Raw genomic sequence first — 12,422 nt, 5'->3', positions numbered from 1 at the left:
ATTGCTTCACAATCCATAAAAAATTAATATTTTAATATAAGTTTATAAAAAAAACAAAAAAAAACAAAAAATTTAAATAAATAAATACTACCATGGCGTTTAGTCCAAAAAAACATACACTTTACAACCACAACAAAATCGCTAACATAATCCAATGGAATGTGAGGAGCCTCCCTACTCGCCTCCCAACCATTACAACACCTCTTCCTTGACAATAAATGCTCAGTGGTGCTTCTTTCTGAAACTTGGCTTTTACCTTCACGTTCCCTAACAATTTCGCAGTTCAAAACCTACAGACTCGATCGACCGGATGAGTATGGTAGCGTAGCCATTGTTATACACAATTCCCTAAAATCAAAACTGATCTATATTGACATCACTACTAGAAACAGATACGTAACTCATAATAATGACATTCTAGGTGTTGAGACTCTCTCGGCAGATTCTTCTTCTTCCTTAAAAGTTTGGTCCTGCTACATCCCCAGAAGTTCTAACGTTCCTACCAACTTGTGGCAAGACATATTCAACCTGGCTTCCCATAACACATTACTTGGTGGAAATTTCAATGCTTTTCACCCTGTCTGAGGCTCTGGTTCGTCATCCCGTCGTGGTAACCATATTTATGATACTATCAACTCATTAGGACTTTGTATAGGTACTAAATGATGGCAGCTCTACACACGTCGGTCGTCCTGACTCTACTGATTCTGCTATTGACTTATCATTTTGTTCCCCTGATCTTATATGGTATCTATCATGGCGAACTCTTGGTGAGCCTCATGGTACTCATGGTAGTGATCATATTCTTTTATTCTAACAGTCAACTTCAATTATGTCACCCACCCCACGTCTTCCTACCTTATTCTTGATGACGTCCCAATCAATACTAGTCCCTTTAACTTTTATAAGGCTAACTGGTCATGTTTCTCTCTCCAAATCCAGAACTCGATATCCTCTCTTACTGATCCCTTACACCCGCTTAACTATTCTACCCTCACCAGTATCATAAGCCAGTCTGCTGAATCCACTATACCAAAGAAAATATCAAAAACCAACTTTTACCCACCTTCCCCTCCCTGGTAGAATCCTTCCTTCACTGAAGCTGTTAAAAATAGAACATTACTTTTAAAAATTTTCGACGCTCTGGGTCAATGTCTGACTTTCTTATATATCATAACGCATGCGCTAATACTACTCGTATACTCAAACACGAAAAGAAAAACAGTTGGAAGAAATTTTGTTCAAATCTAAACCCAACCTATCCTATACAACACCTCTGACAACAGCTAAACGATACAAAAATTGTATCAACCCCGTCACTCACCCTGAAAACGATGATTAGTTCGACACATTTTGCTCCAAAGTTGCACCCTGTCATGTTCCCTCTGAATCTGAATCCTGCCCATAGCGTTTATCGTATTTTATACCGTAGTTAAAACGTTTTGGATTTTACAATATGTTTTATTATTAAAACGATAATTTTACGTTAAATATTATCTGTTTAAGTGTTATTTTGAATATTTGCGTAAATTACCTACAAAAAATATTATTAAGAATAAGATAGCCTTAATTTTAGTGCCGCCAGTTGTCTCCCGTAAAATTATCCTCAAAACAAATGTATAATAGGTATATATATTTTTTTTTAACTGATTTAAACTTTTTCTAATACAAATTGTCCCATTTATCAAGGTACCTATTTTAAACTGTAAAGTCAATAATATATTATACTATGACACGTCGAAAAGGTATTTTTCATATTTTAATTGTGAACTTAGTAATGAGAAGTTTATGTTTGTCTTCTTATACCTAATAATAAAAAAAAATTTACCTAACCTAACCGTTACGATGGATATTCAACCATAAAATAACAGTTTCTCCTTCAACGATTTTCGATATTTTGTAGTAAGCCCATAGACAATAGGTAACAATTAACTATAGATAGGTAATTTGAATTTTTACCAAATGATCATTTTATAATGGTTTTATATGAGATAATATTCAAAATATTTTGACACTTTTTAATCTATTTGTTTTATAGCATCATTTATTTTTTTATATAACTATAATAAAAAAAATTTCACTAGCTCTAAAAGATTGAACATTTAATATAGGGTGCCTCGTAACTTTCAAATTAATAAAAATACATAATATGCATATTATGTATGATTCTTTTTTATAAATATTGTAAATTCAGAAAATAAACTTCAAAACGTAAAATTTATTAATTCCAAACAATCAAACATTTTGACAATTATGAGTTCTGAGTTGGATCCCTGAGATGGTAAAATTAAAAAATGTAATACATACCTATAGTAAGTATACATCGTAGATATTAATTGATCATTAATATTGTAATATTGTGATTGCAACATTTAACCCCAATACACCATCCACCACATACAAAAAAAAATTTGATTTATATCGTAAAAACCTGTCAGTCCTAGAGATCAGCATAATGTATAATGTAAGTAGGGTACATATAAATACATTATACAGTTATCTAATATGAATGATTTAAACTAAATACATATTATACTATATAAATAATAGTTATATTACCTCCTGTTTGAGACGAATTATGAATCAATGTCATTCCGATAAATAGTACTATATATATGACGACCCTATACCTAAATAAAGTTGAAGTCATTTTTAAAAAAAAGACAGTGTAACAGTGTCCACGCAGTATAACTACTTTTAGTGTCAAACAGTAATTAGAGAATGCGAGAACCACTGACTTTTATAAGCCCTTCTGCCGTCTGTTTGTTCAGTGGTTGTTGTGCATGTTTTTAGCACAGATGTTCCGTTCTTTTTGTTTTCAATTATAATATTATAGAACGTTGAAATAATATTTTGGCCGGTGCGTGAGACCGCCACACCCCAATACGATATATTATATAATATAGCCTAGAATAGTCGGTAGGTCACCCTCAGACCTTATAACAATTATATGTAATCCACGAGTAAAATTTAAAATTTGAATAAAAACAGAAATTATGTAGAAAAACAACGATCTATAAGATATTATATTAATAATATTAAAGACTGGAAATGGTAAATTAAAAAGTGTGGAAGAATTTCACACGTCATCTTTGTTGACAAAAACAGGTATTTCATATAAGTACGAGAAATTTTGATCAACGTCAATTGAACAAAACTAAATATGACTTAGTAGTTCTAAGAAAGAGGTATATCATTATCTAAAATCAATCCTGTGATCAATAAATTGTTTGTTGTTTTATCCAATTTAAAAATTTCTCTTAACTTTTAATATATTTTAATATGTATTTTTTAAATGTCGAATGATTAGTTAAATATACATTTTTTTTCCAACTATTTCAGAACACGAACTTAATTAGTTTCTTAACTTGAATCTTATTTTAAGGTTAAAAATATGTTCAATAATTGTCATACAATTTAACTATGGATAAACCAAGTTTTAAAATATTATACTAGTACCTAGATAAAAACTGTCGTTTGGTGTTAGTTATATTTTTAAATTAATTAATATTTTTAAATTTGACGATCAGCTGACGGAGGTGGAACCGGATCGCGACGATACACCGCACGTCGACCAGAGCGACGTCGACCGGCGGGTCAATGAACCCATGGACTTACCGTGTACTGAAACGGCATGGTGGACAACTGTGTCGAACTCGGACGACGCGGGCTCAAAAAAGGTTCTACGGCCGCGTAATTTTGCGGCTCGTAGCGTATGGACGTCGTTGCCGCGGCGTCTGTCACACGGCGTGAAAACACGTGGGGACCACGGCGGATCGCACTGTGTACAACGACGGACGGACGAAAACGGTGGTTTTGGCGCAGGCGGCCTTAAAACACAATTGATGTGTGTGCAAAGGGACACGAAACGGAACTCAAAACTGTCCGGGCGGCATATTAACAAAACGTACATGATTTCGGCACCAGCATAATTCTCATTGGTCGGTTCAAATCGACTTGTTTTCCCGCGCTAATAGTTATCACATAGTTATATATCTGTTATCAACAAAATATAAGTTTTCCAGGAAGCAAGTCTAAGTTTATGGGGAATCCAATACCTATATCATAATGGAATCAAATGTTAATAGTGTAATTTGTTTTTATATTTATATTTTATGAACATATTATTTTCTTGAGTTTGTGAAATAAAAATTGCTTTGCAGTTACCAAACAATAATCTGTAATATTGATTGAAAATTAATAATCATTACTAAACAATTATAAATATGTGGTAGTTGTCAAATGTTAATGTGGAGGGCTGGGCCAATTACAAATTATTATATTATTATTTATTACTTATTCACAATCCAACAATCAAGGATAAATAGGTAAGTACTAGGTAGTAGGTAGTATTAGAAAATCAAATTTGACATAAAACGTTACATCATGTTATATTTTACCAATATCCACTTACTTGCAGACAAAACGTTGTCCTTCCCTTTTAGTATTTCTAACCACCCAACTTGTTTTTGTTTTTTCTGAAAACTCGTCTACCCATTCTTGGCAGGAATTAAAATCTTTTATATTAGATGGAATCTCATATTCCTCATTTTTTCAGCTTACAATTTCATTAATAAATGACGTAGAAAGATGTTTGTAATTAATCATTTTAATTACCTAATATGTTATACAATTAATAATATATGCAAGAAAGAAACTTAAAAGTTGAAAACTATTATTGCAAGTTTTTGTTATATTTTGTTAATAACAGATATATAACTATGTGATAACTATTAGCGCGGGAAAACAAGTCGATTTGAACCGACCAATGAGAATTATGCTGGTGCCGAAATCATGTACGTTTTGTTAATATGCGTCCGGGCGGTGGTTTCGGCACAAGCGGTCACATAACACAATTCGTCTCCGATACGACAAAAACCAAGATGGATGAGTAACTCAGCAACGAACGACGGACGGCGGGCAACAACACGCAACGGCGATAACATAAACGCGCAACAACGGCGGGATAAGTGTTGCATGGAGCGTGGGTGCTCGTGGTAGGAGGTAAGACGATAACGGTCGACCGGCATCCGCGAAACGTGCAGAGCGGTTCCGTATCCAACAATGTATGAGATACCAAGAATTTAGAGGTATCAAGTTCGTGTTACCGAGGCTCGAGATGTTTACAATAGTTGAAGTACAAACGTAATACATAATTTCGTTGATTTAGTCAAACGATATACGAAATCAAATAATTCTTTCCAACTATATTCATTAGAGCCCAGTGTTTACGTATCTAAAACGTGTATTATATATTGTATGACGTGGAGCATTTAGCTGACATATTTTTATTCGTTTTAAACAAATATATAAAAAATGTGCATAATGCCTTTTTTATTTTAGAACAAACTACCATAATCACCATCGAAACAATTTCACGAACAAATATTATGTGCGTAGTCAACACCGTTACAATAAATAGCAATAACATTTGTTGTTAATTATATAAAAAGGTTAAATTAGTGAAATATACGTTTAATTTACCTTTACAATTTGAATTAACTGATTTTATTTATTTTGAATTGAGAAAACTTGAATAAAGTTGATGAAAAATAACGAGTTAACGATTAGTCATATTCTTAAAAATTAAAGAAAGCTAATTCAATTGGTTACGATAGGATACAATGAAATTATTACTAGACAATACCGTAAATTATTCGTTTTTATAATGGCTGCACTCATTTTTATTTTTATATTAATGTAATGTAATATACTCATTAAATTATTATTGAAAACCTAGAAGTTTATTAGTCAGCACCCATCAACCAGCATTATAATCATGATGAATTTAATGAGTTAATCAGTGCGATATTACATTAATCAAATATATAACCTTTACAATCTACTAGGATCATAGAGTCATATAGTGGCGGCGTTACCTATTCAAACTGTATTATCAGACTTTCATAAAAGGTATATCGAATATGCAATTTACCCCTAGATGGCAGTGATCAAATATCAAAAACATGAAACAATATTCTTATCACTCAAGAAAAACTGGGGTATCAATTTTGGTATTCACGATAACGCTGCATAAAAAAATGAATGGTACAATATTTTTAATTTCTCGTAGAGCTAAACTGCAAAAGCTCGTCCACAAAGGTTTCAACATTACAAAAGAACACTACTTTTATATTATAATTATATTACTCTATGACTAGGCTCCACCATAGGTACACACAAAACAAACCCAAATACAAACCAAATATAAACCATATTGTCATTAATCATTTTGAATTTAATGATTTATCGGTAAAATATATAATCTTTACCAGCTACTAGGATCCACCATTTACACTACACTAAAATACAAACCTACCACGAAATTATTTTTTAGGGGAGGGGGCTGGCAAGTTGACGATGATTCGCTTGACCGGAAAAACATGACGCAAACATTAATCATTGTAAACGTATAATTAATACGATATTTTACACGAACACAACACGTGGTAGGCACACTGTAAGAAATACAGCTACACCGAGTGCGCAATCGTGGACATTATTTAAATGGCGACGATCTCACGTGGTTTCGAATTAAATATTTTTCCAATTACTGGAGATTCTGTTTCATAGCTGTATTAAAGTTTCTGTAATGAATTTCATATCTTCAATAAGTACATTACACACGTTGCGTATCGTTGTACGTTTAATATAAGTAGAGTTAGTCGCCACTTATAGTGATCCCGTTGTTCCGAGAGTATTTTCATCACTATAAGTGGTGATTAGAATTTTTTGAAAACCTTTTATTTTAAATACATAGTAATAAATGGACTACGTTAAGTGTCCAAATAAAAAGTAAATACATATAAATATAATTTAAATTAAATTTAGTTTATTTTAGTGTTTAGTAGATGTTATTACAATTATTTTAAATGACTAATTAACCGACACGGCTGTACCTATTTTCTTTATTGATTCAGAGAATTCTTCATCTATGATCTTAGCTGTTACAGCTTTTCTTAGTACTTCAATCGCTGTTAATACTTCATCCTTGGTAACTAGTTCCTTTTGTGCACTTGTGTTTGCTAATTTTTTGTCTACCAAGGCTTTGAATCGATCTATTCCAACTTGATTGATATCTTCGTATCCCACAATTTTTGTCTTGCACCTTTGAAGCCATTTAGAGACTTTTTCGTATCTATTCAAATCAACATCAAAAATCTGAAGAATATACGAAAGTGTGTATTAAACGTGTGCCAAAGTTATGATAATGATGTGTAAAAAAAAAATTCAAAAAGAAAATACCTCAAAGGTTGAAATAGAAGCTACCAAAGATATATCGGCCAAAGTCATTGAATCGCCTGCAACCCAATCGGAAGATTTCAGAAAGGTTTCCAAAAAGCCGAGTGCTTCGTGGAGTCTCATCTCTTTTTCGTCTGTTTTTTTTACATCATCAAAAAACCACATGTACTGTGAAATGAAAAAAAAAATATTCAATTTGATAATATATTACGTGTATGCATACAAATAAAATCTAGTGCGTCGATTTGGTTTTACTTATTATATTGTATGGTTATTGAGATTTTTTGAGAAATTTGTTTTAAGGTCGTCTGTGGACATTTATTTAAATTTAAAATTTCTTATAGTTTTCAAAAGCACCGTGAAAAACAAAATTAAAATTAAGGAAAACGGGAATTTTCACACAAAACAGGTTTTCGACAAAATCGATTTTGGTTTTTGGTGTAACTCTAAAACAAATGATCGTAAATACACCAATTTTTTACTGAATGTTTGTATTAGAATTTTGAAACTATTTTGACTTGTTTTGAACTGTTTACGTATATTTTCAGCTTCCAATTTTTTTAGTTTTATTTAATTTAAATGTCATTAAAATTGACCTAACCGTTTTTCATATACAATGATATTAAAACATTGAATTCAAATGTAATGCCATCCATTACAGTGACCCACTTGTAACCTACTATACAGGTTAATTCTTGATTTTTTTTTTTATTTGACTAAAAGTCTCCTGGAATCATAGTCATAATATTATTATGACAAGCCCTAACGAATTTTACCGCATAATGATAATATGATGAGTGGTAATGATAGTTGGTTGACGTTAAATTGTATAGGTATCGCGTAAAACATTTAATAATTGATACGACGTAATAGGGCACATCAGTGCGTCTGCGAAAGATTTGGTGGTATGTGCCTGTGACTCTATATGTACCAAATTAAAACACCGAACAAGAAGTCATCGTGTCAAACAACAATGAAAAATTAATGACTGTTAGTAATTCGTTGTTATAATATGATGTGAATACTCACGTATTGGTCGATAAAAGTCTGGTACAAGGTGCCCAAGTCATACTGCAGTCTTTGGTTGATCAGCGCTCGCTTTTTCGTGTCCTTGGGGAACAGTGTATTATCGTCTTTCCCGTACATTTCAACCAAGTACACCATGATTGCACGGCTGCAACAGAAACGTTACCCATTAAAAAAAACGTGTAATAATTTTTCAGTATTATACTATAAGTACTATCAGTCAGTGGTTATTGATAGTTAGGGAAGGACCAGCCTAGATTTTCGGTACATAAGGAACTTAATGTGTCCACGACGAATCTACACGTCGACGGCGGTGGCAGACAACAAACGACGAACCATAAACATATTAATAAATGGACTGCGCTTTCCTCACCCCCCCCCCCCCCATATTATTATATGATATATAATAATTATATTTCATTCATGCCATGAAATTATTGTGATTTATAGATTATAAAACTGATAAGTAGTGATAACCATCATTGATATTTGACATGGACCAAGATATAATGAACTGAAAACGACATTGTGGGCGGGTGACGGGCCCGCAAATGGTTCCTCTGTTATCTTCAACACTCATAATTGAAAGTTTTCAGCGCTACTAGTGGTTTCATTTAGCGTCACATTTTGTATCTCAGTCCGTGCTTTATACAGGTGACGCTGTAAACTCTCAATTATGATTACGACCTCCACATTTGCTTCTTGTACATACTTTCGAGGCCACTGATAAGCTGCTCGTTCCCAATCCATTATATCTTAGTCCATGATATTTGATAATGTCATAAATAATATTTAATAATTTGAGTATTCAATTATTTCCTCCATGCTTGCCCCCAACTGGTTTTTTCTCTCTCATCAATGTCGGTTTCATGATTTCTCTCTCTAAGCGCAGTCCATTTATTTTTATGTGTATGCGACGAACACATGGGACAAAAGTGTTACAAAGGCATAAAGGACGGTGCAGTTTAAGTATGGGGCCGGGGTCCCTGTGGTCTGATCGGTCTGGTGCAATGACCAAAGGGTACAATTACATTTTAGGGTGAACATAAAAGTGCTTAAAAATACGGGAGTTGAATGTCCGGCCAGGTGAGCACTGCAGTTAGACGACCTGGGGTGGCCACTCACATAACGTACCGGGTTGCTTTCGGACTTACGCGGTTGACTTTGGCACTAGTCCCGTACTCGGGTAAAGAGATGGATTCTCCACGAAGGCTGGCGGGAATAACGTACAAATACTCATGAAGTCACTCGATAAAATGGGGATGCATAGACGATAAGCACTAAATGTTGCAGGACGTCGGAGTTGGATGGTAGAAGCAACGTCAACGAAGGTCTATGTTCCAGTAACAGAACACCGCATAAGAGTTGGATTTTGCCGCAATGGCGTGTACAAAGATTTTATTGAATAATGTTCAACAAACCAATTTAATAGATCGTCTCGTGTATGTACGACTAGACGAGCTAGAGCGTATACAATACGGTCAATACGATACGAAAGATATGACAATAAAGAAATTGATATCATTAAAACGATATCAATTGTACATAATAAATTAATTTAAATAATGATAATAAGAAGATAGATAGGAATAATTAATGGCGCACGCACGGAAAGGAGAACAGATAAAATACCGATAACCACACGTGCACACGGAGCTTGCGGGGGTTCAGTCGTGGACCTTTGGTCTCGGCGACGCGGACGATAATATAATTTACGATGTGTCGTAACGGTGCAACACGATTGCGCACTTTTTACCTTTTTACCTGAAAAAAACACAACACGATTGCGCACTTTTTACCTTTTTATATTTGAGAAAACATAACACGATTGCGCACTTTTTACCATTTTATATTTATGAACTTATAATTTTTTTTTGTTTGACGTGCGATCAATATTTTCTACTAGGTATACCTTATTAAATTATTATTATTTTTAATATCATTATGAGTAAATCTTATTTCTTTATTTTTCTAGACGAATACCGAAGATTATTCCTTTTTTTAACGCGTAATAATTGTGATGTATTATAATATTATAATTATTTATTTTTGACTTTATGTATTATTTTATGTTTTATTTTTGACTTTACGTTATTGTTAATGTTGGGAAATTTTATAGGACTATAGGACAATTATTGTTAATTTCTCTAATTTATTCCAAAAAAAACAAAATATTTGTTTTGCACAATCTTTGCTGCATTTGTTCAAATATTAAAGGTAAAAGGTGCGCAATCGTGTTGGGTTTTCTCAAAGATAAAAAGGTAAAAAGTGCGCAATCGTGTTGTGTTTTTTCAGGTAAAAAGGTAAAAAGTGCGCAATCGTGTTACGCCCGTGTCGTAACAGGTATCGTAATATTTAAGTGGACAAAAAAATATTTTTATATACATATAATAAATAATGCATAAATCATTTCGTGAAACTTATCTTATAATATCACTAGTCAGAGTAACTTTGTATTTCAAGTAACGTGTACCAGTAAACCAAATATATTATTTTATGTATTATATTATAACTCCTATAGTTATCTAATAAATATTATAACTTAAACTCACCTCTCCCATAAAACAAAATCATCGTGAACCAGTGTAGGTAAAGTGTGTTGAGGATTTAGCTATAAAATAACAACGATTATGATTAACACTGTACATACAATACAATATGATAATATATTTTTTTCGAAAACTTACCTTGATAAATTCTGGTTTCATTTGATCTTTTTTGAAGAGATCCATAGGTATCAAATTAAATTCCAAACCCAAAGCTTTGGCAGTCAACAAAACGGATCTGCATGGCGGGTTGCCAGGAGTGTAGTACAATTTCAACTCAGTTCTACAATAATATTTAAAAAAACATACTTTCATAATAATATATTTGTATTGGAATATCGGGTAGGTACTTATAATACGAAATCCTTGACCTAGATTCTGTGACGTTTCAAGTGACATGTTGAAACCATTACGAAAAAGGCAACCAACTCACAAGCATGACGTGTACAAGTAGTACAAGTTCAACTTATTTCTACAATAACATTTAAAAACATACTATTATAACAATATACTTGTATTGGCATATTGGGTAGGTACTTAAAATACGAAACCCTTGACCTGGATGCTATGTCGATCGCAGACAAAGTGCTACAAGCTCTCCACATTGTTACCCCCGATCAGAACAACACCGCACCAAATCTGAACGCGATACGATAGGAGATGTGTGGATCTGGCCTACTCATATCGAAAACAGATTGCGTCATCAAAGTTATCAAGACTCACTACCTCATTGATAACAAGAATTCCTGTAGGGTGGACTATTTGCTGAGTCCGCTCCAAAACTCATCTTCTAGAGTGATGCATCAGATGCCAGATGATTGGCCATAACTCGAGTAGCTGCAAAGCCCTAGACAAGACAGGAACCTGTTGAAGATGCGGAGAAATGGGGCACGCAATTAAGGTGTGCAAAAAGGCTGATGACAATTTCCTGACGTGTGAAATGGCTTACTTACCAAGGTCAGTTACAAGCTGGATTCGGGAGCCGATACCTTTAGAAAGTTTGGTGTGGGATCGAAGACCACCCCAATCGGTTGTTAATGTCTGCAAATTAACCTGAACAGAGCATAACAAACTACAGATTCTCAATTTCTCATCGTTAGCTAACACTAGAGGAGGGGGAGTGGGGATGACAGGTGGGTCTTTGGCTTAGACCCAAAGTGCCCTATAGCAACCTTCGGACTTGCTGACATTATACACAACAGTTCTGGTCACTCAAATGTTTTTCGTGGTGCAGATTCAGCAGCACTATCGTATATATTTGCTACTATTTGCTCACTTCGTTTCTCGACGACCTCCACCGTTTCCTCCATCTTTGAGAATGACAGGGCGTAACCCTGGTTTGTAACTTTAACGTGAAGATCTATACCCGAATCCCTAATAAAGTACATGGAATTCAGTTGTTACGCCAACGGGACTAATCCCGTCCCCGTCAGTCACAAGTCTCGCGAGACTATCAGGCCCTTATAATAAGAGCTCAGTCTACTGGTGGTCTCTGGTCTGACGACAGTTGCGAAGTTGCACCACGGTTTTCCCCCACAAACAGAGCTACCAAGCGAGCTTCAGTAGGTAAATGGACCAAAAAGTAGCCACGGCGTAAATATAGCGTAT

The 12,422-nt window shown here is 34.0% G+C and overlaps 1 protein-coding gene across 1 annotated transcript; it reads right to left on the bottom strand.

Annotated features, from left to right (window-relative positions):
- Positions 1-6,848: 6,848 nt before the first annotated feature.
- LOC132952459 (glutathione S-transferase 1-like) lies at positions 6,849-12,124 on the bottom strand. Its single transcript, XM_061024771.1, has 6 exons — positions 12,091-12,124; positions 10,956-11,113; positions 10,821-10,879; positions 8,272-8,416; positions 7,246-7,410; positions 6,849-7,161 (listed from the first exon to the last, which is right to left on the bottom strand). Exons 1-6 carry the CDS (start codon positions 12,122-12,124, stop codon positions 6,877-6,879), a joined length of 846 nt encoding a protein of 281 aa, XP_060880754.1. The 3' UTR covers positions 6,849-6,876.
- Between the last annotated feature and the right edge of the window lie 298 nt (positions 12,125-12,422).

This window comes from Metopolophium dirhodum, chromosome 9 (genome assembly GCF_019925205.1).
Source record: "Metopolophium dirhodum isolate CAU chromosome 9, ASM1992520v1, whole genome shotgun sequence".
NCBI lineage: Eukaryota > Metazoa > Arthropoda > Insecta > Hemiptera > Aphididae > Metopolophium > Metopolophium dirhodum.
Note: the sequence above shows the minus strand (reverse complement) of the source record. Positions and strands in the feature narration are given on the sequence as shown.

What these genes read in the sequence shown, in the direction of transcription:
- LOC132952459 (XM_061024771.1), bottom strand. Translation starts at nt 12,124, where the DNA reads ATGGAGGAAACGGTGGAGGTCGTCGAGAAACGAA. An exon ending in GGAGGTCGTCGAGAAACGAA is followed by an intron (nt 11,114 to 12,090) that starts GTGAGCAAATAG and finishes AAGTATGTTTTT; the next exon opens with TTAAATATTATTGTAGAACT. An exon ending in CTTCTATTTCAACCTTTGAG is followed by an intron (nt 7,162 to 7,245) that starts GTATTTTCTTTT and finishes TATATTCTTCAG; the next exon opens with ATTTTTGATGTTGATTTGAA.